Source organism: Tuber melanosporum, assembly GCF_000151645.1.
Source record: "Tuber melanosporum whole genome shotgun sequence assembly, scaffold_83, strain Mel28".
In the NCBI taxonomy this organism is placed as follows: Eukaryota; Fungi; Ascomycota; class Pezizomycetes; order Pezizales; family Tuberaceae; genus Tuber; species Tuber melanosporum.
In genome coordinates this window covers 15,544-41,976 of record NW_003299132.1, presented here as the reverse complement: position 1 = coordinate 41,976, position 26,433 = coordinate 15,544, and the positions used below count along the sequence as shown (strand labels likewise).

The window sequence follows — 26,433 nt, the reverse complement described above, 5'->3', positions numbered from 1 at the left end:
ATGATTGTGGTAATTCATGACATGAAATTGCGGCATAACGGGGATCACCGGATTGGCAATGGAGAAGCGACGTTCCGGGTCCATCTGATCCATCTGAATGCCGTTAGAATTTTGTGGAGCCGGAGCGAGAGGTCCGGTCTGGAACTGATATTGCTGAACTGGCGGGTATTGGAGAGCTGTGTTGGAAATCTCTGGCTCGGTAATAGTCTGGGTGGCAAGGATGGTTTCCCGCTGGTTGCGATGCCCAGCTGGTACCCCGATAACTTGCGGCTTCCTGTACACCTCCCGCATCTGGACATGGAGTTTTTTACCCATGAATTCCGATCCATGCTGAGCACAATTAGCCAGAGGGAAGATTAATCCCGAAGGTCCGGATAAAGAAACCTACTTCAGCTGCTTGGGCGACATTTGCCATTTCTTCAGTCTCATATCGTATGAATGCGAACGCATTGAGGCCTAAACCTAAACCCGTCAGCTGCGAACCCTCGAAGATCTTCAGACCCTACCATGCCTGCTTTGCCTCTTGACCAAATTACAATCGATGATCCTCCCGTGTGCCGAAAAACGGGCCCTAAGCTCGCTATCGGTTATCTGGGGATTAAGCTTTCCAACAAAGATTGAGACTGTGTCAACCTCAATGATCCGGTCGCAGCGCAGTGCCATACTCATATTATGAGTAGAAAAATTACTCGTCCAATCTGAGACCCAATGGCTATTAAGGCGCAGAGACTGTGATTGAAAACGGATATCAGGATCCAATAATGAACCTGAAAACCATAGATTGGCCATACCTGAAAACCATCAACTGCATCCTGGCGGAACTGAAATCTAACATAACACTTATTACCTGATGTCAGACCAAATGACGGTATGGTTGAGGAGCCATCAGAAAATTCAACAGACTCCAAAGGGCCAAATCCATGAAGCATGTCGACTACCTCATGGCGGTGGATGGGACTGCTATCGATCTTGCTGAGTACGAGGGTTCTATTGACCTTTGCGGGTTCACAGCGTATTGGGCGACCAGATGAGTCAATGATTCTGGCCCTGCCTTCCCTAATGGCTCTTCTCGCAACTTCGTCTGTCTAAATTAGGGTCAGTTTGAGTCAACCAAGCCCTGAAACGCATAAAAGTACCTCAAATTGGCAGAAACTGTAAGGGTTTCCCTTACTGTCCCTACGGATTTTGACGTGAAGTCTGCCGTACTTTGAAAAATGGGCTTGTAGACTTTTCATTAGTTCCTCATCTGTCTGAGTCGCAGCGAGGCTATTATATAGTTAGGAAATCAGGAGCCATAAATTCTCTTCAAGAGCGCCGCTTACTTTGCCACAAAGACGCAAGCTGAGGGTAACCCACGCGCCGCAAGATCCTCTGGACCTCTTTCAGCTCCGGCTTCTAATGTTTCAAAGTCTAGATTTGCTTGCGCTATTTGAAAGCCGCCCTCGGCCAGCATGGTATCAGGGTTGTGTTCATGAGGAACGAAGAACTCTGTGTCGTTATCAGACTCGGAATCCTTGATCTCAACCTCCTGTGACTTATTGAAAAGAACTCTCGAAAACTGTCTATTACTCTCTCTACCCAAATTTAGAGGAACAGAATGTAGAAAGGATTGCAAGGAATCATCGCCATCTTCAAGGCTTGACATGGTCTTCCCACGGCGTCTCAAGTTAAGGGCTCCTATCCCATCTGTGATTAGCCAATGCGCAAAAATTAAGGAGATGATCATCTTTTCGCCCATCACATCCGCCATGAGGCCAGAGATTAGAGATAAATACCCGGCAACCGGCAACATAAAAGGAAAGGGCAAAGGCGGAATTTATCAAAGTACCTGAAAGGAAATTCAGGAAGTAATGTGCCCCAGCCCCCCGGGTCGCCCAAAACCTCCCCGCAGAGGGTCCGGGGAACCGCTGCGACCTCCCCATGAAAGACGTGAAAAAATAGGGGAGGGGAAGAAAAAAAGAGTAGGGGAGCAAACCATATCCTAAGAATCATAAAGAACGAAAAGAAAAGATTGGACACTCAGCCTCACAATGGCCGAAAAAAGTATCAAATTCACCGCATCGGAAATAAGAATGAGAACTTTTAAAAACTTACCTCCTGGTATTCCCACGTTTTGAGGAGTTGATGGCTGGTCAACTTCATCTTCGCTACTAGACTCATGCCTATTTACTCCTATATTAGCAGATAGGGAGCGAGGCGAATGTTTTATATCCCTCCTTTGAGGAGTAACAGGGAGTGCAGAATTCTGGGACATTATAGTTGGTAGTGGTGAAATTTCTGCCAGAGGTGTAAGTGAGAAGGAGGTCAAAACAGAAAAATAGAAGGTATAGAGGGGAGAGGGAATGGTGGACTGAAACAGGAAACAGGAAACAGGAAACAGGTGGGGGGGGGGGATTAATTCGCAGCGATTCCTGTGGTAGCGACCGCGCCGCGAGGAGGCCAGGACCGCTCCGAGCCGCAGGGGACTCACGGGTAAATTTAGTGATCGGCTAACAAAAACCCTTGATAAAGGTTTCCAGAAAGATTAAAAGATCGCTCTAGAAAGTGTAACCTTGTAGGTTTCGCCGCCGAGCGTGATAAGAGGTGATGCGGGAGAAGATGGGGGAGACGAGACCAAAGAGAAGGGGGAGAGGAGATAACTTTCTAATAGTCGATCGAGAGTGAGACAAGAAGCAGGAAGGGGGGGAAGGAAAAGAAAGCGAGCTTATGTTTCTCAGGCTGGCTCGACGTGAGAGGACGTAATCATAGTCTAGGTCGAATCTCGCCAGTCTCTTGTCACGATGTCTATGGTCGGAGCGATGTCACCCTATACTCGAGTGGACTAAGGGCGGATTCAATCTCTCATTAGATGGGGAAGCGGAGCATCCAATACCATTATAATTAATGCGTAGACAATATGATTGATCAATTACTCTTAGAACAAATAGCAAAGCACAGAGACAAACACTGTTGAACATTAAACTATGAACTTATGGCATATTGGCCATCGGAAGGTGAACCAAACAAAGATCCCAAATATCTCCACGTCTAAATCTATTGATAACAGAAAAGACCCCAGTCATCGGACTACACATCCAGTGAAATACCCATATTCTCCACCCTCTCCCGATACTCCTCCATACGTTCCCTAACACTAACCCCATTCCACCTCTCCTCGCCATCAACCATTTCTAGTTTCGGCATCCCAACCTGCTCAATGGCAAAACTAGCCGCTACGATACCCATTGCCGCAGCAAGTACGAACTTTGCTGACCCATTTCTAGCGATTGATATACCCATTCCACCGATAAAAGCGTTACCTCCGCCGGTGGGGTCCACAACCTTTGGATTATTTCCTCCCGCCTCGGTAGGTGGGTAGTAGGCTGGCAACCAGATAGGCGCATGCTTTCTGCAGCCAACGAGACACCCTAGCCTCCCCGCACGGACAATGATAGCACCACTCCCCTGTTCTCCAATTCCTGCAGCTGCTATCTTCCCTGCCAGGGATGTGATAGTATCAGGATTGTCCTTGACAAGAGGGTCTTCTATGCTGTAGTATCCTGCCAGCTCGTCGTGATTAGGAGAGATGATGTGAACCATTTCGAGAGCCTTGTACCTGACCAGGCAACACAAGTGTTAGCAAAATTTTCTTACTACTTTTCCCGAATTAAAGACGGCGGAGGAATCATATGCATTTCTACCCTATGCGCCGAATTACATGAGTCGGGCACAGGCTCCCAGATCACCAACGGCATGGGATGCAAAAGCCTATCTTGTAATGCTTTGTACAACCCAAAACAGACATTATTTGCGCGGGCAGGGGTACAAATGAGATGAACCGCTTTTGCTGTAAACAGTCCCTCCTCAACGAGGTCATTGACGTCTAAGCGCTTCTTTGGTGTGAGATACTTGAATTCTCTATAATCCCCAGGCCCATACTTATTCCACCCCCGAGTTGTTTTTCTCTCCTGATCCTCACGAATGGTCAAGTCAGTTCCCAACACCACGAGGTCTTGACGGATCTCGTGGGGGAAGTCATTCCCTGCATCAACGATCCACCCAATTGCTTTTGCCTGGGGACCAGGGCTGAATAGACGAGCACCAATAACAGCTATAAGTTAAAAATATTTAGTTCACAGGAACTCAAGCGGCTCAAAACAAAAAACCCATCATGAAACCCAAAGTTAAGTGGCAATCAAGATTAACAAAGGGCCACAAACCATAAGTCCCAGCACCTCCGATGATGTTATCGACCACATCTTCTTTATCTCCTCCGAAATGAATCTCGTCTATAAAAAATCATAAAGGTTAACGTCAAATTTCAACTTTAGGTTAAATTAAGCATACCAAGTATAAACATTCCAAAAGTAGTAAAATCAACACTTTTGGCGGGCACCGCCCAGCCTGGGACGAAGCTTCGGTGATCCATTGATATTGCCGTTGGTTGTTGGAGCGGCTGAGCTGGGTTGGGGTGAGGCTGAACGACCACTGATTCAGTAAACCAGGGTTACCCTGCCCGGAATCAAACATAATATTATTATGTGACAGCGAGGAGAAAAAGGGTCAATGATAGGGACGACATCCTTTGGGCCCTTAGTTAATACTCACAACGGGGTCCAAGGACAGTAAAACAAGAAAAGTAGAAGCAAACTTGTTTTTTACAAGGTCGCGATAGCAGGGAAAAAAAAAAATTAGGGTCTATATTCAAGCAATACCAAGCAGATACTGTTCTTGGGAACTTAGTTTGCGGTACATGGCTTAGTTGTTCCACGACCCCAAAAAGCCCACTTGGAACAGTGTTGTTTATACTCGCAACAGGCAAGAAATATCGGAACCGAGTGCTCGTGAGCTTCCATGGGATTTCCGATATGCACGGATTCTTGCCGAGGGTGTTTTTGCGGGTCACTGTTTTCGAGTGCATCTGGTACTAGCATCAGATAATATTCTTTCACGTTAGCATGTGAGCTATATACAGACATCAAGGAATGTTATACATCCTGTATCATACTTATCATACTCCTCTCCACATCTTAAGAGATAACAAGTGATATGTCACAGCAATGGCTTGTAGAATTGAAATTCTAGCGAATTAACTAACATTACAATGAGGTATGGAAAACTGTAAAAAGGATGTGTTGGTAAAGAAAGGGAAAAACAAATAAAATATTATTTTATATAATAGACTTTAACGGTCATAATGTTAAGTGATAATATTAGATTAAGCCTCAAAGTGAGGTTAAGCTACAAGGTTGTATTACGCCATACACCAATTGAGCTACAAAGTAATATTGAGCCACAAACTTGAAGTTATCATACTGAGGAAAAAAGAACTGTGTTTAAAAATACCATGGTATTTCCGTACATGCCAGACACACTACAGTTTATTTTTACATTTACTTTCAAAAAAACTGAGTTTTTGGACGTCCAAACAGGGCCTAAATGTTTAACCCCTGTTGATCGTATTTCCAGACCCTCTAAAGGATAATTAGACACAATATTTACCTTCAGAGAAAGAATTGGCAAACCTCGGATTAGCTTCCTTAAATTCGTCCCATTCCCTTGCTTTCATAGTCTCTTCGTCGGCCTTTTCATGGTTATCTTCATCAGGTTCTGACCTGATTCCCGACTTCTCACTACGCTCCGTTAGCTCAAGTATTGCAAACAAAAATATGGGGCATATAATACCCTCCGCCCTCGATAATACCACCCCGCTTCCTTTCCTCCTCAAGGTACTCATCAATGGTCATAGTCGGAAGATTATGCCCCGACTTAAAGACACCCTGTTTTAGACGCTCTCGGCTATCCAAGAGGGTAAAGGGGCGCAACGGTTTTCCGTCTTGAGACAGGAGAGGTCCGCCTTTGATAGTCGATGGAATGTTATCCAACTTGTCGTTGTAACCATCCCTTGAGCCCCGGTCTCTACTTCGCTCATCTTTGGTTAGGCGGGTAACAGGGTTTTCTTCGATCTTGGGAGCTTTGCTAAGAATATCAAGTTCAAGCTCAATCATCTCAAGTTGTTGAATGCTCTTCATTATTGCCAATGACATTAATGCAGTCTGAAGTTTCCGTAACTCATCTTCATCCAATAAGTGAGGATTCTGGGCAAGCGCCTATAAATATGTTAGCACCTCAAACGGTCTGCTCGGAAACAAGTACCGACATCGATTTTAGTTTTCAATTCTTTTTCCAGCTTAAATTTCGCAATCTTCTCGTTCCTCCTTGCTGCTGCGTCAATGGGGGCGGGAGAGGCTTTGGGTGCTTCTGGATCAGCCGGGTGAAGTACGCTTCTATCATAATTTGACAGTAGATCATAAGCGTCGCATAGATTTAAAAATCTCATATATAGGAACTTGGACAGTTTCAATATAGAAGCGCGATCCGGCGACTGTTGCTTGGAAGTGAGATCGGCGAAGTGATAGTCTATAAGCATGTATCTTCACGTCGTTAGACCCTTTATTTATAAGAATTCGCAACTCTTACCTTATCTCTGATGACACAACGTCTTCTAATGACTCATTTGTGCTGAATAGAGATATTTGATCAACAAGTTTCTTGCATTCCTGGTATGTTCGGATAGCGGTCTGCAATTTCTGTTGGTAAGCGGGACTATTGTAATCGTACGATTCCTCGATCTCTTTCCGAAGGCGTTCCCCAGAATCATACAACGACCGAAGTGACTCCTGGTTCTCGCTCATGGCAGCCCTGACGGTTTAGGGTGGTGAAGGGTTGGTGATATTTTGATGCGGGGGTGAAGAGGCAGCGCTCGAGCAGAACAGTCGGTTGGTGGCGAAGGTAAAGAGCTCCGATAGACTGCGAGTATCTGATAGATAACGGGTTGATTGTCCGATCTAATCTAATCTGCGGATCTTGCCTCGGTAAGCAACTTTTTCTCCAGGTGATGACGCTAAGTTGTCACGCGTGCGACGCGTCTCCCCATAAAAACAAATGTCCTCAACGCGACCTAATATACTTCTTAAAACGGCAAATCTGGTCACGTTTGTGGGCTCCTCAGTCCTTGATATTTGTGAGCTTCTACCAATGTTACAATGAAGGGGGGGTTGGATCAGAAAACGATCGAAGGGCTGGAACGCGCTTTTTCGAACCGGGGGGTTATAAGATAGAACCCCTTCTAACAAAACAATAAACAATGACATTAAATTTTGAAGAAAGTAACTGTTGAAGGTAAAGAAACAAAAAAAATTATGACAAAATTCCTAAACATGGATAATTTACTCCTCTTTCCCTACTTCTGAGCAACGAATATCTCCTGCTATTTTTGCTTACTAAGATTTTATAGAACCCCCCCCATTCTAACCCCCCGAGTTCGATCACCGAAGGCCTTCTTTGCAACTTTGGAGCCTTCCACTGACTCGCAGAAAAAGTATGATGGGCAATCGACGCCCTTCGCCCCGCCAAAAGATTAGGGATTGCCGTTTTGAAGACATTTGTAAGATGGGATGTGCATACCAAGGATTCACTACCGTAGTTCATGATGCGTTCGAAACTCTTCATGCCAAAATTGGAAGATGTGTAGGCTCTCATAATTATCCCAATCGAAATCAATCTCTCTCCCTCCTTCCACATGTCACTACCCAATTTTTCAATTTTACAATAATATTATTATTACAGTATGCTGTATTTATTCGGCATTTTGCGGTACTATACAAACTCGTACAAGTCCGATCCCACACCCCAGGCAGTAGCAGAACTGCATCTTCATACATAACTACGGTAAACTAACGAAACCCCAGAACGCACAATCGAGGGTACCGATATTGCACAACATTTTCATCCCCATATTATCACGGTGGAATGGAGCACGGAGGTTTGATCTGGCTGTTTCTGTCATTTTGCTGACGCCCCCCTTTCCAGGCCGTGGCACTTTCTCTCCTCCAACCAACCCACCTCCCCTTCACTCCTCCCTTCCCTTCTTATCAGCATCAACACCCTCATTGCCACCTTCATTACCACCCCCATCATTTGCTTACCCGCTATCAGCGAAAATCTCTCGGAGTCACCAATTAATTAAAAATCAGTTGACGTCAGAAGTAACCTTTCCCGAAATCCTCGGTCTTTTCTCACCCAAACAGCAAGCTGTCAAGGAAATCATCCTCAGTGGTAAATCGGAAACTAACCATTGACTCAGACCCGTTCAGGCTCTTCGCCAAAATATGCCTTTGATGGGAACTCCAAAAAAATGGAAAGTAATGAAAGAGCAAGCTTCTAAAGTCGATATGCCTACAGCTCTCCACCCGCCACCTGAAAAGCAGGACATCGCTAAGAAAGGGACTGCTTTTGCAGCGGAGTCAGTGGGCCTGCTTCTCGATTTAGGCCCTCTCGCCGCTCAAGAACAGTCTTGGGGAAGTGTTAACGGATACATGAAGGATCTCGAATTACTTATTCCAGCACACGATACATTTCTTTGCGAAGATGTCCCGATCGCCCCGGATCACCCAATCTCACTCTCACATCACACAAATCAAACTTCACTAAGGCCTCCCGCGCACAAATCCGACTCTGGTGGAACGAAGCTCAACCATGAAAGTGATCTTATAGATATTACTCTAGAAAGCGCTGCCTCAGGTACCTCGACCCCGATCAGTCCTCCAAAACCTATCGAAAGCACAATGCAAAAAAACTCTAAAAATTCGGAAGCATTCCAAGAGGAGGTGGAAGATCCTAACGGAAGTGATACTGGAGAAATACCATTCACACTTCAACCGATTCCGGTCCCTAAAAAATGGAGTAAGCGTACATCTGAACGTCGCCTCCAACGCCAAAGTGATTTTTTAAAGTGGTAGGACTTCCACTCCGAAAAGCAGTTAAGACTTAACTCAAATTGCGTTAACAGGGCGAATGAGAAGTCCAAAGAAATAAATCTCCAACATAATCAGCAGCAAAAGGGAATCATTGAGGAGAAAATGAGTTTGAGATCAATAACTTCGAAGAATGAGAAGATCATTTGCGGCCCGCGAGAGTACCAACTAGAACTGTTCGAGATTGCAAAGACCAGGAACACTATCGCCGTTCTCGATACTGGTAGGTTCATAGAAGCCTAGTTTACAATACGCCAACTGCTACTGACAACTTTAATGAATAACAGGATCTGGAAAAACTCTTATTGCGTGCCTACTAATTCGCCATATCATTGAGAAAGAATTGGAATCACGAGCGGCTGGCAATCACCCTCGAGTTAGCTTTTTCCTGGTTCACAATGTCACTTTAGTCTTCCAACAAGCGGCCGTGCTACGCTGTAATATCGACGCCAAAATAGGTGAATACTGCGGTGATATGGGGGTAGGCGATTGGAGGAAAGAAACATGGAATGATATCCTTAAGGGACAACAGGTACCACTTCTATACATTTTATAATAAATCACTCGCTTACTCGCTCGCTCGCTCACCCCCGTTAGGTGATCGTAATGACAGCGGATATCCTCTATAGTTGTCTTACTCACGCTTTTATCAAAATGAAAGACATCAACCTGCTATGCTTTGATGAAGCTCACCATGCGAAAAAAAGGCATTCATTTGCCCGAATTATCCAAGATTTCTACCTCCCTGAGCCAGAGAACACTCGACCTAAAATCTTCGGAATGACAGCTTCTCCCGTTGGTGGCCGCTCTGACGTAGTACAGGCAGCAGTGTATGTACCCCAACCCAAAGTAACACGACACGACCGTGTTGGCTAAATCCGTAAACTTATAGAGACCTAGAGAAGCTTCTGCATAGCCGAATTGCCACTACCAGTGACTTAGCGCTACTTCAAGGTTCTATTAGTCGCCCAGAGGAAGTAGTCACTGCCTATCCAAAACTAAGGCCCCAGTTTAAAACAGACCTCTGTCGAAGGCTTCATAACACGTATGGCGAGTTGGATTGCTTCTCCAGGATCTTTGCATTCGCTGAGCTAGCATCATCGGAGCTCGGACCATGGTGCGCAGATGTCATGTGGAAGTTTGCCCTTAGTGAGACGCAAGCACGAAAATTCGAGCGCATGACAGAGAGGAGGTTGGATGCACAAGCAGAAATTGAGAGCATTGCGAGGATTGAAAAGGAGCTTTCATATCTGCAGGAAGCAGCAGACATTGTCTGCAAGTACAACATTCCGCCACCGTCTGCTGATTCAAGCCACCTAAGCCCGAAGGTCTTGCTGCTTCACGCTTATTTGAAAGAAATCTATAGTGTGCAGACTACAGATAAGTGCATAATCTTTGTTTCCCGCAGATATACTGCCACCGTCTTGGGCGAATTGTTCAAGTGGCTTAAAATCAAGTATTTGCAAATTGGGGTACTTCTTGGCTCTCTTACCGGTTCCAGAGTGCCAGGTACGAATTTTACCCTTCGGGAGCAGATGATAACTGTGAGTAAATTTCGACAAGGCAAATTGAACTGTTTAATAGCTACATCGGTTGCAGAAGAAGGTCTAGACATTCCCGATTGTAGCTTAGTCATTAGGTTCGTTATTGGCATACTCCTCCCCGCACCATTTGGGACTCAAGTGCTCATTGAAACAGATTCGACCTGTACAGAACCATGATCCAATATGTCCAGTCTAGAGGGCGAGCCCGGAGTTCTGTTTCCAAGGTATAATATATCGCTCTGCGGATGCCTTATGACACAGCTAAATGAGTATAGTATATTCATATGCTCGAGAGTGGAAACAGGAGCCATCTGGAAATGCTGAGCGACGTGCGGAATTCAGAAGTAGGTATTTCGGGCCAATCCAGAAACGATAGACCATTCTAACAGGTGCTCTAGAAAATCATGCGAGACTTTTGTCGCAGTCTCCCGGCTGACCGGATTCTAGATTCCACTAGCCCAGACGAATCATCTGTATTGGAAAATACAGAGGGGCCATATCATATCGAGCCAGGCACTGGCGCAAAATTAACAATGAATTCTTCCATGCTAATCCTATTCCATTATACTCAGCTATTGGTTTGTGGCTTTGACGATCTAACTCGTTCCCAACTCCCCTGCTGACTGTCTATTAGCCACAAGAGGATAATGAGCTACTACAACCACTATTCACAGTTAGACGTGTTTCTGAGGGCTTCATAAGTGAGGTTACACTCCCAACTCTATCCCCAGTACAGCACATCGAGGGAGCTCCAATGCCCACGAAAAGGGCTGCAAAGCAATCAGCATCCTTCTTTACCTGCCTAGAGTTGAGGCGGAAAGGCGAATTAGATGAAAACCTCATGCCTAAAAGTTCCCGGACCAAGAGGAATCCCAAGATGACCAATGCCCATCTAGCATTGGATATTCATAGCTCCAATATTTACCCGAGAAGGGCTAAACCAGATTTCTGGAAAATCAATGCTCCACCCTTTGAACTTTGGTTCAATATACTTTTGCTGTCTAACCCTACTGGCATGGCCCCTGCGATCCAACCGATCTGTCTAGTCACTCGGAATAAGCTACCTCCTATTCCCGCTTTCACGGTCTACTCGGACAAGGGAGCGGAGTCGGAGCTGATTATATTACAGCTGTCGAAGAGCTTGCGAGCATCCCCTGACACATTAAAGAAGCTTTGCCAGTTTACTCATCGCCTTTTTTTCGATCTCTTTAATAAAACCTTCGAGCTTACGCTCGACACAGTGCCTTACTGGATCGCTCCTATAAAGGGTTCAAACTTCACCAAAGATAGTCTTCCTGAGAACACTCTCGATTGTGAACTCCTCGAAGAGGTATCTTCAAGGGCTGACATCCTTTGGGATGATAATTACCCCGCTGAGAAATTAATTGGCCGCTTTCTTATTGACCGGAGGCAGAGGTCCCGGAGGTTTATAGTACTTGACCACCACCCGACCCTCAAGTCAACTGACCCTTATCCTCCCAGTTATGAGTGCCCTCCTGGTATAATAGACATACAAGACTACAGCTATAATGCTTCGAATAGGCGGAAGTGGTCAGGGGTGAAGTGGAAGGTTCCAGTGTCTGAGCCTGTTTTAATCGCAGAGTGTCTCTTACATCGTATCAACTATTTGAGCGCCCCTGACAGCAAATGGGTGACTGCAGATAACAGAGCAGTAATAACTCCTTCAGCTTTTTCGATATCCGCTGTATACCCCCGTTCCCGTGAATTAGCACAACAATGTACAACCACTAATATCTAAATAGATTCCGAGCCAGGTCATTCACATGGCTATGATATTCCCCTCTTTCATAACTCGAATTGATAGTTATCTCCATGCGTGGGAAGTTTGTAGCCTTTTAGGGATGGAAATAGATGTAGGGGTAGCTCTGGAAGCCATCACAAAGGATTCCGAAAACACACATGAGCATGGCTCAGCCCAGGTATCACTTCAAAGAGGGATGGGAAGCAATTACGAGCGGTTAGAGTTTCTAGGGGATTGCTTTCTAAAACTGGTAAGATTCTCTCACATTCCAAATCCAGAACCCTATTTAATTCCTCAAAACTAGGCAACTTCGTTGAGTCTCTATACAGCGTACCATGCAGATGATGAATGCGAGCTTCACGTGAAGCGAATGGTTCTCATCTGTAACAGATATCTCTTCACTAAAGCCAAAGAGATGAAGATCCCGGAATACATTCAAACCGCAGGATTTTCACGTCGTACTTGGTACCCCAAAATGAAGCTGCTTATGGGAAAGGGGACTACCCAACATAATTCCTCTAAGGAGGAGATTTCCCACCGCTTGGCCGATAAGTCCATTTGTATTCATTCCCATCTAACTAACCTCCGGGCTACGAGCTAATGAACTTATCGATAGCGGATGTGTGCGAGGCATTGATAGGGGCTGCTCTAATTGATAAAGGGCTTGATGGGGCTACTCAGATCGTAACCGCAATTCTGAGAACCCCAGAGCACAGCCAGAAAGTGTGGGCCGATTACTACAATTGTTACACAAAACCTGCATATCAGCTTCAAGAGCCATCTCCATCTCACATAAGGGTCGCTGAAGATATTGAAGAGTTAGTCGGCTACAAATTCAAGCACCCACGTCTATTGATATCTGCTCTCACACATCCCTCCCTCCCATTCACCTGGGACAGGGTTCCGAGCTATCAGAGGTTAGAATTCTTAGGTGAGTTTGGCACCTAAGCAAATAGCGAGCTTGTTCTGAAAAATCTTAGGAGATGCAGTGCTAGATCTCGTCTGCGTGCGCTACATGTTTCAAAAATATCCTCATGCGGATCCCCAATGGTTGACAGAGCATAAGGTCCGTATCATAGTATAGACTTATACCTGCTGGCCATGATATTAACAGGAGATATAGATGGCGATGGTGTCAAATAAATTCCTTGGAATGGTTGCAGTGGAAATGGGATTTCACCGGAAATTGAGAAGAATGGGATCTGTCTTGGACCACGCTATTCGAGAGTACGAAGTTGACATTCAAGATGCAAAGGCCAATTCCAATGGTGCTGTAGACTTTTGGACTTCCCTCAAAGCCCCTCCAAGTAAGCTCAACACGTTTCAACAAGCCCTAGGGAAAGCATACTGACAGACCCCATAGAAGCTTTGCCAGACGTTCTGGAAGCATTTATCGGAGCTGTTTTTGTAGATTCTGGATTCCAATACAATATTGTTGAACGCTTGGTCAATACTTTTATTCTTCCGTACTTTGTCGACATGACAGTATTTGACAGTAAGCCTGTATACACCCCCACCCCCAACCCCCAACCAGCTAACAAATCCAGACTTTGCCGGTCAGCACCCAACCACTTACATCACCAAGTTCATGGACGATCTCAATTGCGAATTCTGGGGATTCGAAAGTCAACAGTGCATGACAGGAAATATGACCTATATCCTCACCGCTATCGTAGTGCACCGTGAGATTTTTTCCTACGGGTCAGGGGTGAGTGTGAAAGCCGCCAGAGTAGAAGCGAGTCTTGCAGCAATTCAAAAGCTCGAGGATCCCGAAGGCTTGAGGCTGCTAAAGGAGATCTGCAACTGCGCGGAGGTCCGAGAAAAACGAGCCAAGGAGAAGCAGGACAAAGGAAAAATCAATTAATGTAGTACCTAACAACAGTTATGTTGGAGAGATACCCCCCTTTTTTTTGTCGGAGATATCCTTCCTCATCTTCCTACTAACTTTTAATCAAACTCATGAAAAGTCTTAATGACCCCCGTCACTTACATAGCAAAAACCTTGAGACTTTTTCCCATCCTCAATGCTCAAGCGCAAGATACCGCACCGTGCATACCGGAAACACATATCCTCTTTCCCCCGAAGTCCTTCAAGGTGACATGCCCACTAGCTAGCCATACGAAGTCTGCTCGGATCTCCATAACCACGAGTCTAGGACTTAGCCCTGAAAAACCTGCCTTCTGAGGGGTGCGGATTATAGTATCCTCAAAGCAGCAACTCCCCCTCCCGGCCGTGAAGATAAAGGAATCACGTATCGCGCTATATGCGGCTTTACACACCTCTCGGATAGAGAACTTGGCCTCCTAAGGGATGTGCTTCCACAACAACCACCACCACCTTAGGTCCGTCTCGTAAGACCCAAGCAAGAGCGTTTCCAATAATCTTGCCCGCAGTGTTTTTCATTAGCCGCGAGAAGGAAGGAGGGAAGGAGCGCGCTACGTTTTGTGTTTCGCATCATCGCTGCGAATAAATTCCGGGCTGGCGGCATTGGTAAGGGTTTGGTAAAACATTGTATCGAGTGATATCTGGTGAATAGAACTTTTTTTTCTTTTCTTGCCGCTGTGGAATGACCTTCTCAAATTACCTGGCGAACAGTTATATATTCCCGGCGGACTAACTAACCAACCAGCCAAACAAATTTATAGCTAAAAGAAAGAAAAACGGGACCATCCACTATAGGACATTCTTCATATTTAATCCCCAGCCGCAGCCGCAATACGCACAGGGCAGACAAAACCAATCCTACACCTCAAACACCCCACAACTAATGATAACCCCCCCACCAATGTCACGACTGTTCCAGGGGGGGGAGGGGGGAATCAGATCCATGAAACTGACAGCAACCCTCAGCGCTAAGATGTAAATGTACCCTCTCCGCTTAAAGTTTTGGAAGGAAGGGGAAAAAAAAACTCCGGGGTGGGGGGAAAAGGTCGTATTATATTAATCCTCCGTTTTTTTTTTTCCTCCCTCCCGTGAATATGGCCTGCGAGAATTATACAAGGGGTGAGAATTCGTCCGGGACGATTAATCCCCCAGAATCTATCGAGCTCGTGGAGACCCGCAGGGCTTCTACAGTGTAGTATCATCATACCGCGTGCGCTGTGCCCAACGCTAAAAAAAAAAAAGCGTTTTGAGCGTGTGATTTTTCATGATGCTTGACTGGTCATACCTTGACGAGGGTTTGTCTCCCTGCGGGATGTGGTGCTGGCGATGGGGGGGGGGTCCTTCGTGACTTTTTTCGAAGGGAAAAGATGTTTTTTCACTCATCTTGACGGGAGGGGGGTTTCTTTTTTCTTTTGGTACGAATGGTATCCCGCGATTTACTCTATCCCGACTGCGGGCTATTGACTATATAGTGCAGTGGGTTCTTGAATTCTCTATGGGTGGTGGATATTTAGATGTGGCTACCGGTAGCTGCCTTTTACAAATATACTCCCTCGCGTGTCCCCAAATGCGCTGTACAGTACTTTGCAAACTGTGGAGCAATATAGTCTAGCCACCCCATGACATTGCTCGAACGTTGAATCCATATTACACCTACAAAGCCCAGGAAAAAAAACTACCAGCATTCACCATCCAACCACCACAAGTCCCTAAGTTAAGCCGCAACATTTCGATAAAAAAGGAAAAAAATTACAAATCCCAAACTCCCCCCACCTCCCGGTGCAAATCAAGAAAATAACCCCATAGCAAGCGCACTAAGAACCGAATGGGCGAAACAAGAAAACATGAATCGTCATATTCAAATACACTGCTCCATCTCACTCATGTAAAGCTCCACATGACTCTTCATCTTCGCAAACTCCTTGTGAGCTGCAGCGACCTCCGCTTCCACGGTCTCCTTCATGTCCGCCATTTCCTTCTCAATCCGCTCGATGCGAATCTTTTTGCGCTCCATCTCCTTGTCGCGTTCACTGCGCTCGCGGCTGAGAACGCCGTAGGCCTCCTTCAGTTCTAGCATTCGCTTCTGGGCGGCCTCGGCCTTGCCTTCGCCCGTCTCGCGTGCGCGTCTGAGCTTCTCCGTTGCATTCTCGAGTTGGCGGGATAGTCGTTTCTCCGAGCGCTCGACTTCGTGCACCTCTGTCTGCTTGACAGTTAGGATTTCGGTGTGGCGAGATGCCCGTCTTGAGGTTTCCTCCTCCTTAACGAGCTCCTGCTCGACCTCTTCCATAACTTTGACGCAGCCAGCTACGTCCTGTTCCACAATCACGAAGGAGTCTGCTGAGGTTTGGAGAGAGCGGGACTTGCGCTCCAGGCTGTCATGTGCCGCCTTTTCTGCGCCGAGGGAGTTGGCCATATCGGTTATTACTTGCTGCAGCTTTTGCGGGGAGTCGACGATGTATGGACGGATCTTGTTGTTTTCTTGCTGGGTTTTCACTTTGAGGTATTGGCGATCCTCCTGCGGATCAATTAGCTACAACCACAAACGCGTAATGGGAGCATTGGAGAGAAGATATACCAGTGTCTGAACGTGGGAAACCTTCAACTGCTTCAACCTGTCCAAATCATTCGTAAGTGCCCCCTGCCTTTTCCTGACCGTCTCCAAATCTGCCACAAGCGCACTCAGGACCTTCTTCGCCTTATTGATCATAGGCTCCTCCTTAAGCCTCTGCATTTTCAACTCCTGCAGCCGATTATTCAGATCTTCGTTCTCAAAGTACAGCTGCTCAATCTTCTCCTTCGCCTTCTGGGCTTTGCCAAAGTGCTCGTCGATGACACCGGCCCGCTCCTCCCGGAACCTGGTAAAGTTGATGACGTAGCTGAGTATCCTGGTCAGGCGCGTAGAGTCCGGTTTCGCCAAGTCATTGAAAGTGAAGTCCTCGATTCCGCACTCGAGCATGAGCTGGCTGAGGGATACGTAGAAGGCCATGAGGGTGTGCGAGTCGGTTTGCGTATCGGGGAACTCGAGAACCTGTTGTGCTGCGGCGTTCAGCACCGGTTCGACGGTCTCCTTGCGGACGCCCATGAGGAGGTCGGCGAACATTTCAAAGACCAGTTGGATCTTTTGCGGGGAGGGCTTTTTGAGGTCCTCCATTTGGAAGGGGATACCAAGCTCGCTGATGCAGTCGACCAGTTCATTATCTTTCTGCTCGATCATTAGAATGACTCCTCCAAGGGAGGTGAAGGGGAGATGGAAGGGAGGGGGGGTGTACGAGTAAGAGATGATTATCTGCGGCATATTGCTGCTGTTGCTGTTTTCCCTTCATGGTCGAGCCCGGGGCCTTCGAATTGCTCTGAGAGCCTCTAAAGTTACTTTGTCGCATATTGTATGCCATATCGTGATGATGTTGATGTTCGCGTTACTGCAGGGAAGAAGGGTAGTAAAGTGGTTCGTTTGAAGAAAGAAATGTAAACAAAGAAACAATAACACCCCTCCGTCGCCATCCACAAATGAAAGGAAAAGCACAATCCTAACAATGCCATGGTAATTCCAACAATGTCATTGTAGTGATAAAAATGACAAGGCAAGCATCCCGAACTCATCCCTCTTTGGACCACCTTCCATCATCAATCTCAATCCCGCTTTCCACCGCTTCCCTTCGGTCCACCTTGCCGAAGATATGATACAAAGTCCCCCCACTCATAACGGAGTAACTTATGATAACACCAACAATATGTATCATACTCTTTACCAACCGGAGTTTATTGCGATTTCCAGAACACTTTGAAAAAAAAAAAAAAAAAAGTCGAGTTGTCTCATTAATAAACTCCTATGACATTTCCCAACAGCTTTACAAGTATGACGATAACCCCCCTGGCTCTATCAGCAAAATGAGGCCTAGAAGCATCTTGATTGTCGATGAATTGCCCAAACAAGGCTCTTGTTGGCTTCCTGTTACCTTTTTTTTACGGTGGAGTTTTCTCTTTCGAATTCATTCAGTTCCCTCAAGTATTTTGGAAATCGATAAAACTCGTCCCCGTCAAATAAATCAAGTCGACATACGAAATTTAACCTTTGGGGAATGCATTCAGGAGCTCCTAGGTTGCGCGATGAGAGGGGAGAGGAAGGAAAGCTATCTTCGGTAATAAACCTGGAGAAAACCTCACTTCTTATCATTAACCCACGTGTGCCTACCCATGTATCTATGTAGACGTCAGTACCGTACTTGTACATTCCATGTAATCACACAACAACAACGACGGGTAGACAATCAATATAATGATGTGATAATGTAGGGATACCGGTAAATTAGCTCTCTCCCCCGATCCCCACCCATCCATCCATCCATGTCCCTTGCATCACAATCCGGATCACGGGCATCTTCCACAACCTCCTTCCCTGGCAGTTGCCAATCCAAGTCACGAGGCATAACCTGTTATGTATGGAAGCAGTCAGACTAACGCTTCACTCGAGCTTCTGGCAAGTTGTCCAATTGGACAACTCCTCAAGATAAACCTTCCTGACGTCGAAGCTTGGTTTGCTAACAGGCTTCCAGAGATGAAGGACAGAAGTACCGATAGTGAGGGAGGGATACCGTACCGTAGCCCAGCCTCAACCGTAACCCATCTCTAATGTTATAGGGGTTACGGGGCACACCATGACGGACAAGCTACGACGAGCTTCATAGCTATAATATCATATAATAGCTGGTAATGCGGGGTACAAGTACTGTACCCCCGATCCCCTTCCTCTCCCTCTCTCCCATCCACCACATGGGGACGAGGCGAACCCATCAGATCGCCTACCCAGAAAAAAACCTAAAAATCCACTCTTTATACCCCCGCCCCCTCCCACTCCTCTGAGCTGATTACCACCCACCCTCCTCCCCCAACAGACCCACCACCGAAAGCCCGAACCAAATAACTTACCATGCCAACAACAAACCACCACCTCCGCAACCCTACCCCCGAAGAGCTCGTCCAAATCCGCAGCGCGCACAAAGGATACTGGGGCGAACACCTAACACTAAAGCAATACCTCAAGCGCGAGGAAATCCTCTCAAGCACCACCCTAACAGGGAACGGTAGGTTGACAAATTGGGTTCTCGTGGACCCCACCACCAACCCGGCCACAATCCTTGCTTCTTGCGAGAGCATCCACAAAGAGGTGTTTGTTGTGGAAGCCGGAAGCAATGAGGTACGGGTTAGCCATGGACATGGTATCGGGAGCGTTTTCACGCCGACCGAGATGAGAGGGAAAGGGTACGCTAGCATTATGTTGAAGATGCTGGCGGAGGAGCTGAAGTGGCATGGCGGGGAGAGCGCCTTGAGTGCACTCTACTCGGATATCGGGAAGGTGGGAGATGTTTTCTATCGAGCCGGCCGCACCTGTAGCAGTATTAGGGAAAGCTAACTCTTTCTTGTCACCCCCACCAGGAATTCTACAAGAAGTTAGGATGGCATCCGCATGCTTCACTCCACCTCAGCATTCCAGTACCCCCCAGTTCCTCCCCCACCGCAGTCACCACCAAGACAATCCCGCTGAAAACCTCCTCCCTCCCTCCCCTCTGTGCTCAGGACATCAAAGCCTTGAAAGTCAGCATGACCTCCACCCCAGCCCTCAAACCCCGTATCACCTTCCACCCCGACCCAAAAACTTTCGATTGGCACTTCGCCCGTGCAGAGTACCTCGCCAACGTCACCAACCGCCCCCCTCCTACCACCAAAGGCGCAATCACGACCTCGGGTTCAGCGTGGGTTGTCTGGACCCACGACTTTCAAAAGACTGAGACGAAACTCCACGTCCTCCGTGTCGCGGGCGAGCCCAGCAAGGAGGACGCAAAGGACCTGCTGGCCGCGGCATTGGCCGAGGCGAGGGAGTGCGGTCTCACGTGCGTGCACGTTTGGAACCCGAAGGAGGCAGTGGAGGAAGCCGGAAAGGAACTCGGTGGACAGGTGGTCGAGAGGGAGGCAGACTCGATTCCCAGCGTCATGATGTATGAGCCTAGAATGGGGAGTACAGTTGGGGAAGTGGAATGGTTCGCTAATGAGAGGTTTGCCTGGTGTTGAGTTGGAACGAGTGGATGATAATGGTGGTGTCGGCGTTTTGTTTTCTATTTTTCCTCTCCGTTTCCATTATCGTTAAACCCGTTTGTTGCCCCCAATCACGCCATGCATATAATATAGAAGTTGGTGAGGACGTTTATGAGACCGGAGCCCTAGCATTAGGATATTATCATAGTAAACAATCTCGGTCCCGCATAGATCCTTCGGCCAACCGGCCAACCCTCCTGTCGTTGGTTAACGCTCGAGAAGGAGAAGAAGAGAAAATACCCGAACCAAAACCACCACATAGCAATACCACACTCGTTTCAAACCGGCCCAGCAAATCCAAATCGCGAGTGAGCATCCATGACAGTAAAGCCAATCATTCCTCCAAAAGTGCCCCCCAATTTCACCAAGTGTACAAGTGCGATCACACCAGGGAACAAGTTCGCCCAGCATACCAAAAAGCTCCAATAAATCACAAACCCGACGCTTAGTCCATTCCCAAACCCAACCCCCCCCCCCCCACACATCATACCACACCCATAATCATAGCGAAAAAAAGGCTCTCCCTCCCTCCCTCCCTCCCGCTGTTGAAGTAAAAAATAAAAATAAAAACCCATCACTATCAAATCAAATATAAACGATCATTACCCCATACTCTGATACCCGCGCCGCATTATGAACTTCCGAAGAAAAAACGAAAAATAAAAATAAAAGGGGAAAAAAAGGGGGGACGTGGCCCTAAGGGTCCGGGAATGCGGGTTGAATTCAGATGTATAACACGTATGAGTGGTAGCGCAGATCTCAACGACCCACTTGCGCGCAAACAGGTATGATATGACGAGCGGGTATACATACATATCAGATCCAATTGCCCGAGTAGGAGGGAGGGGAGGGGGGGTGGGGGAGAGGGGGTACTCAGGTGCCCACTTATGCTGGTGGAGAGGGTGTATTACTTCTAAAACCTGACTGCTGGCTGGAGCAGCTTTACCAGAGGTTCGAAAACCCTCGCACTCGCTCGTTCACTCACTCACTCACCCACTCACTGCGGGGAAGATAGCGACAGCGTGATAGTGATAGTTCCATAGGGATCACTCGTGGGTTCTCTCCTTCTCCAGGGATCGAGGATTGTATCGACAAGGGAGGGGGGAAGAGAAAAAGGCTCAGATTCCCGACTCTGTGGCAATTTGGAGGGTGTGTTCACGGATGCGTGTGTATAGGGAGAGCCAATCCACGCTCTTCCTTTAGACCAATGCAATGCTTCAAACTCCTCATGCGCTCAATACCGGTATGGTATGATACTCCTCAGCTCCGGACCGGCCCCGTTCATTATTTTCTTTCCTTTTTTCAAAATGTCACAATGCGGTGCGGTATCTTGCCATACTGGGACGCTGTATCCTTATATTCTTAATTTACAGTTCAAATGAAACACACCCCCACCTTCTCCCCGCATTTCTATGGCACCCCTCCTACCAGCCAAGCGGCCCCACCGGATAATCATAAAATTTGAACGGCCAGACGAACATCTCCCGAGTGACGCGCCATGACTAGTAAACGCTATTCATTACCAATGAAAACATTAGAGTACAGTCACCTCCCCAGCCCAAACCGACTAACCAATGATTCCCCTAGCCTAGGAATTCGTAGAGAGGAAAGGCAAACTTGAAAACTTGAAAATGAAACACGAAACAAAAGTAAGAGAATAAAGTACAAGTACGATACAATGATTCCCCATTGTCACATATGCTAGAGGGATAGAAGGAGGAAGCAATAGGAATGGAATGAGCTATATACTCGAGCGTAAACTAAGCCTAACTGAACTAAACTAAACACCTCACCAACTGACCAAATTCTCACAAACCAACCTTGCATCCGAGATGAGAATAGGGAAATAGAGCAACGGGGGAAGCGTGGAGGGCGTTCACATCATAGCATCAGAAAGATAAAAAGAGTAGCCAATGAGAAGTGGGAGAGCGGGTATGTGTCAAGTAAAGCGGGTGTATGAGATACAGGAACACACCAACAGAAGGTTAAAATAAAATAAAATAAAATAAAATAAAAAGTGAAGAAACAATAAGCATACCAGAACCCAAAAGGAATCGTTGATAGAAAAGCAAGGAAAAGACCGAAACATGCCAAAGCTTCCGAGGCTATCCACCTAAATCCCATCCCTTTGATTGAAAATGAAACCTCCTTGGTAGCCTAACTTCCATGCCCCACAACATCGAATGATACATCTCGCCATTACCGTTTCGATACTACCCCGCTAATGTGTGTTTCCGAAAGCAACAAAGAAGGTGCGGAAGAAGTGAACTAGGTATAATAAATTTCTAATCCCAAGGGCGGATACCGCTAGAATCCGCCGGCGGTGGAAATTCCGTTTGCCATGATCACAACTTCATCATCTCCTGGGGTGACAGACGCTGTAGTTGCCAACCTCTCCAATTCCTTGTCGCACTCCTCCATCTCTGCCTTGATACGCTTGCTCTCGCGCTCGAGGTAGTCCTTGCGTTGGAGGAGCATCTGTCTCTTTTGCTCCGCGGTGAGAATGGTTTCGTTGCCGTCCACACCGAGAGCAAGGAGGCTAGGTTCGATGGGTACGTTACTCATTTGACCGTGAGGGTTTAATATCGAATTGATGGAATGAGTGCGTTGATTATCACCGTCAGCTTCCGCAACTGATAGAGAGCGTTTGCGTGGTTGTGAAGGGGTGTCAGCGGATAATTGGGCGAGGGCGGCAGAAGGAGAACCGGAGAGACCGGAGGGAATGGATGTCTGATTCGAATCCACTTCGGTGGTAGACACTGGGTTATTATCAGTTCTGGCTTCACGGAAAGCCCCTGTAAAGTCCACAAGTGGGGGGTATTGTCTCTGCTCAGGATCGGGATGTTGCAGCTGCCTCAAGGAATTCCCGTTCGCGTCACTCATAACCGTGTCATCGTCCGATACATTAGTCGGCTGTAGGTCATGCTGTCCCTGCGGCTGGACTGCTGAGAACGAGTCTGCCCTGCCGGCAGGTGTCGGAGTTTGTGCCGACAGCTGTTGGCGAAATTCATTTCCTGGGATAGCTGCAGGAGCGGGGGCGGGACTAGTATTGTTGTTTCCATTTGTCGGAGCAACGACTCGTTTTCGTCGTTTAATGACACTCTTTTTCATAGCCTCTGGCCTATGCACGCCATGGAGTTTATGGTAAAGGCCTTTATCGCACAGATCAGTAATCCTTCAATCTTTTATCTTCCCAATCTTACCAACAAAAAAACCGAGAATGAAAAAGTAATAAATATGAGAAGCGTAAAAAGGAATAGGATGCATAAACCAAGTGTAATGGAAATACAAAAATACAAAAGAAAAAGCACAGGGGAATTTAAAATAAGAAGAAAAATGCCGCGGCAAGGCATATCAGATTGACCCGAATACGTGCAGGTGATGAGGTGATTATCAATCGAATCAAATCAGATCATCAAGGGTTAGGGGTGACACTACATGAACAAGGGAAACCACGTTACTGGCTTCGGCTATTCAAGAAGATTAAACGCCTCTAGCAATCCGCATCGTACGATCTGATAAGAAAACTACACGGGAGGATTGGTCAAGCTGAAATAATTATAACTCACCGCACGCATTGCAAATTGTATGACCACTCTCATCCCTGCGCCATAACGGTGTGATGGTTGTCCCGCAATTCTGGCATGCCACGACAACCGTAGTATTCGTGGGGGAGCCTGTCCTAACAACCGTAGCCTGTGTGTACGGCTGACGGATTTGAGGTGGTCGTTGGGATTGAGGGGCCCGCTGGGATTGCTGGGATTGCTGAGCTTGCTGAGCTTGTGGCCGCTGAGCTTGTTGCTGCTGCTGCTGAGTCTGTTGCACCGAAGCAGAAGGACACGGAGAAGCAGAGTCTTGGCTGGTGAGCGCCGGGTCCATGGGAATCGTATTTCCATTTGCCGAGGTTGCTACAGTAAACTGCGCTGCTTTGCTGACTCTATTGTTGAAAGCAGGACACCCATTGCATCCCTCCGCTCCTCCAGTCCCATTGCATCTACCCCCACCCGGACAGGTTCCCGAAGCGACCTGGTCGGCAGCAACATAAGTGGCCCCCAATGAAGACTGAAGAGAGCCTATAGTAGAACCGTGAGGAGGTCTTTTTAGATTTGTAGGGCGTGATTGATTTCTAGCCTTCAGATACAGCCCGCAGGCGTTGCAAATAGTTTGGCCATCCGGTGCACGGCGCCAAAGAGGTGTACGTGTAGTGCGGCAATTGCTGTTCGCGTTCCCGCCCAAGAAGATATGAGCACATTCCGAGACCCAGTAGAACTAAAAAAAGGAAAACAGGGGAGAGTAAAAAAAGAATAAGGGTAAAAAACTGAATCTAGAAATAAAGGGATAAAAGCGGATGTACGACAAAAAGCGTACCTGCAAACTTGGCCACCGCTAGGACCTGGTGATGCCTCCTGCTGCTGCTGCTGGGCCTGCTGCTGCTGGATCTGCCGCCGCCGCTGCTGCTGCTGGACCTGTTGCTGTTGCTGCCGCTGCTGAGGCGGTGGTGGCGGTTGTGCTTCGAGTTGAGGAGATGATTGATTCTGAGATTGCTGCTGTTGCAGAGCCACCTGTTGTAACTGCTGCAAATCCTGCTGCTGTTTAATCGACTGTTGTGCATGTTGTGCATGTTCTTGTAACGTTAGCGAGACTCTCTGCGAAATTGAATCTACAGTAGCGTCCCTGTCATGATCTTGAACCGACATATTTGAGGTTGAAGTCTCCAAATTGTCTGTATTTGTCTGGGTGTCAATAGCAAGGGTAGCCGCGAGCTCCAAAGTAGGAGAGGGTAGTGTGGGAAGCGGTGGTAGTGGTGGTGGTGGTGGTTGTGCAGCAGTTGTTGTGGTATTAGGCAGGTTTGTGGTGGGTGACGGTGAGGAAGGGGTGACTGCGGGAGCAGATGCGGCGGCGACGGTTGTGACACTAGGTGTCGAGGTCGAGGAAGACATGGCGAGTGAAGTAAACGAGTCAGACAGCAGCTTCCCAGGCATGCCGCAGAGGGTCGGGGATTGCGGGTAAGCAGATAGGGTAGGCTAGGGCGGAGTAGAAGATTGCGTTATTCCGGGGGTGGAATGGAAAAGGTGTTAGGTTGTTATTATATACTGGTGCAGGTTAGGTTGTCGATAGCAGGGTGGGGAGGAGGAGGAGGAGGAGGAGGAGGAGAGAGAATGGAAGGAAGAGAGAAAGTTATGTAAACTTAAGAAAAAGTAAAAAAATCCGCTCGTAAGGGATCCCGAGTCTGGCAGGCTCGGCGACACCAAGATCAACTGGAACCAGGGACCGTAAAAGGAAGAAGAAACAGACTTATTCTCAATACAGACAATCTTCTATGTAGCCCACCTGGTAATCCTGATACACACATCTACAGCCCCATATTGGTCGATTCCCCCTCGCAGAGCACTCCGGTCATAGTGATAAGGTTATCCTGTGGGGTGAGGAAGGTACCGAGACGGTCTCCTCCCAAAGGATACCACGAGAGAGCGTGGATCCAAGCTCCCACGAACTGCTCCTGTCACCGATGATGATAATGTGATAAGCTCATATCAAATTCTCATTCTGTGCCTGCCCATGTCTCCTCTTTTCCCCATGCGATTTCTCGCCTTTTTTTTTTTCTTCAAAGAGTATCTTCTCTGCCGTCCCTGTTCCAAAACGGGGGGACAATCTGGGAGAGAGATCTTTTTCCCTCACGATGAACCGGTCCGCCGAAACAGCTTGTTAAAACTTGCAGATTCGTGCCGAGCAACTGATAAAAGGATGGTAAGCCAATATATCCCTCCTCCCATTGGTCGATTCGAATGGATCTGTACAGCTGTACTTATCTGATTTCGCGCTCAACCCCAACATCACCCATCCCTTGCTGAGCGCAACACCGTACCTTTGAGTATGTTATGATAAATCACGTCTCATCAATCGCCACGAATTTATATATCGGTTGGTCAAGCTTTTTTCTTCGCCTCTTCAAGCAACGGCCAATACCGTTCCTTTGCATTTCTACCCATCTACCGTTGGGTGAGAGATTTATCACATTCATTAATCCATATCGCAACCTCTCAGTGCAAAAATCTCAGGTCGAGCGATTACAAGCTTAGGCGCAGAGAGAGAGGCCCAGAGCACCAGTCAAGCAGTTAACAAAGAGAATTTTACCCCTACACTAGCGTCCACGAATATCCATTTCCAACTACTTTCACCCTTGCCCTGCTGCATGGAGGGGGAGGGAAAGAATCATTTGTCAAACCCCCCACAATATCGTAGCCCAGTCTTAACATATCCGCCCCCCACCTCCGCGCACAGGAGTAAAGTACTGCACAAGTATTATCAGGGGCCATTAATTGTTGGTGCAAATACCACGATTCGGAGCCCGGGGAA

The 26,433-nt window shown here is 47.2% G+C and overlaps 6 protein-coding genes; 1 reads left to right on the top strand and 5 right to left on the bottom strand.

Moving 5' to 3' along the window:
* Nucleotides 1–495: 495 nt before the first annotated feature.
* Nucleotides 496–663, bottom strand: GSTUM_00011359001 (uncharacterized protein; the record flags this gene model as incomplete). The annotated part of the gene is made up of 1 exon (XM_002841876.1): nt 496–663. The coding sequence occupies one exon, from the start codon at nt 661–663 to the stop codon at nt 496–498; it is 168 nt and encodes a 55-aa protein (XP_002841922.1).
* Nucleotides 664–3,066: 2,403 nt separating this feature from the next.
* GSTUM_00011358001 (uncharacterized protein) lies at nt 3,067–4,408 on the bottom strand (the record flags this gene model as incomplete). Its single annotated transcript, XM_002841875.1, has 5 exons — nt 3,067–3,595; nt 3,655–3,713; nt 3,783–4,090; nt 4,200–4,268; nt 4,327–4,408. The coding sequence occupies 5 exons, from the start codon at nt 4,406–4,408 to the stop codon at nt 3,067–3,069; spliced, it is 1,047 nt and encodes a 348-aa protein (XP_002841921.1).
* Nucleotides 4,409–5,179: 771 nt separating this feature from the next.
* Nucleotides 5,180–6,723, bottom strand: GSTUM_00011357001 (uncharacterized protein). XM_002841874.2 has 5 exons: nt 6,460–6,723; nt 6,140–6,413; nt 5,665–6,089; nt 5,505–5,612; nt 5,180–5,453 (listed from the first exon to the last, which is right to left on the bottom strand). The coding sequence occupies exons 1-5, from the start codon at nt 6,672–6,674 to the stop codon at nt 5,423–5,425; spliced, it is 1,053 nt and encodes a 350-aa protein (XP_002841920.1). The 5' UTR covers nt 6,675–6,723; the 3' UTR covers nt 5,180–5,422.
* A 2,177-nt stretch (nt 6,724–8,900) lies between these two features.
* GSTUM_00011356001 (uncharacterized protein) lies at nt 8,901–13,965 on the top strand (the record flags this gene model as incomplete). The annotated part of the gene is made up of 16 exons (XM_002841873.1): nt 8,901–9,018; nt 9,083–9,327; nt 9,393–9,625; nt 9,688–9,804; nt 9,868–10,434; nt 10,494–10,563; nt 10,615–10,683; nt 10,738–10,917; nt 10,974–12,044; nt 12,103–12,351; nt 12,406–12,661; nt 12,718–13,032; nt 13,082–13,167; nt 13,225–13,408; nt 13,465–13,596; nt 13,649–13,965. The coding sequence occupies 16 exons, from the start codon at nt 8,901–8,903 to the stop codon at nt 13,963–13,965; spliced, it is 4,209 nt and encodes a 1,402-aa protein (XP_002841919.1).
* Nucleotides 13,966–15,588: 1,623 nt separating this feature from the next.
* Nucleotides 15,589–19,249, bottom strand: GSTUM_00011355001 (uncharacterized protein). XM_002841872.2 has 4 exons: nt 18,584–19,249; nt 17,256–18,416; nt 16,562–17,188; nt 15,589–16,501 (listed from the first exon to the last, which is right to left on the bottom strand). Exons 2-4 carry the CDS (start codon nt 17,307–17,309, stop codon nt 15,845–15,847), a joined length of 1,338 nt encoding a protein of 445 aa, XP_002841918.1. The 5' UTR covers nt 17,310–18,416; nt 18,584–19,249; the 3' UTR covers nt 15,589–15,844.
* A 2,855-nt stretch (nt 19,250–22,104) lies between these two features.
* Nucleotides 22,105–25,190, bottom strand: GSTUM_00011353001 (uncharacterized protein). XM_002841871.2 has 4 exons: nt 24,445–25,190; nt 23,902–24,292; nt 23,646–23,772; nt 22,105–23,228 (listed from the first exon to the last, which is right to left on the bottom strand). The coding sequence occupies exons 1-4, from the start codon at nt 25,056–25,058 to the stop codon at nt 22,384–22,386; spliced, it is 1,977 nt and encodes a 658-aa protein (XP_002841917.1). The 5' UTR covers nt 25,059–25,190; the 3' UTR covers nt 22,105–22,383.
* Between the last annotated feature and the right edge of the window lie 1,243 nt (nt 25,191–26,433).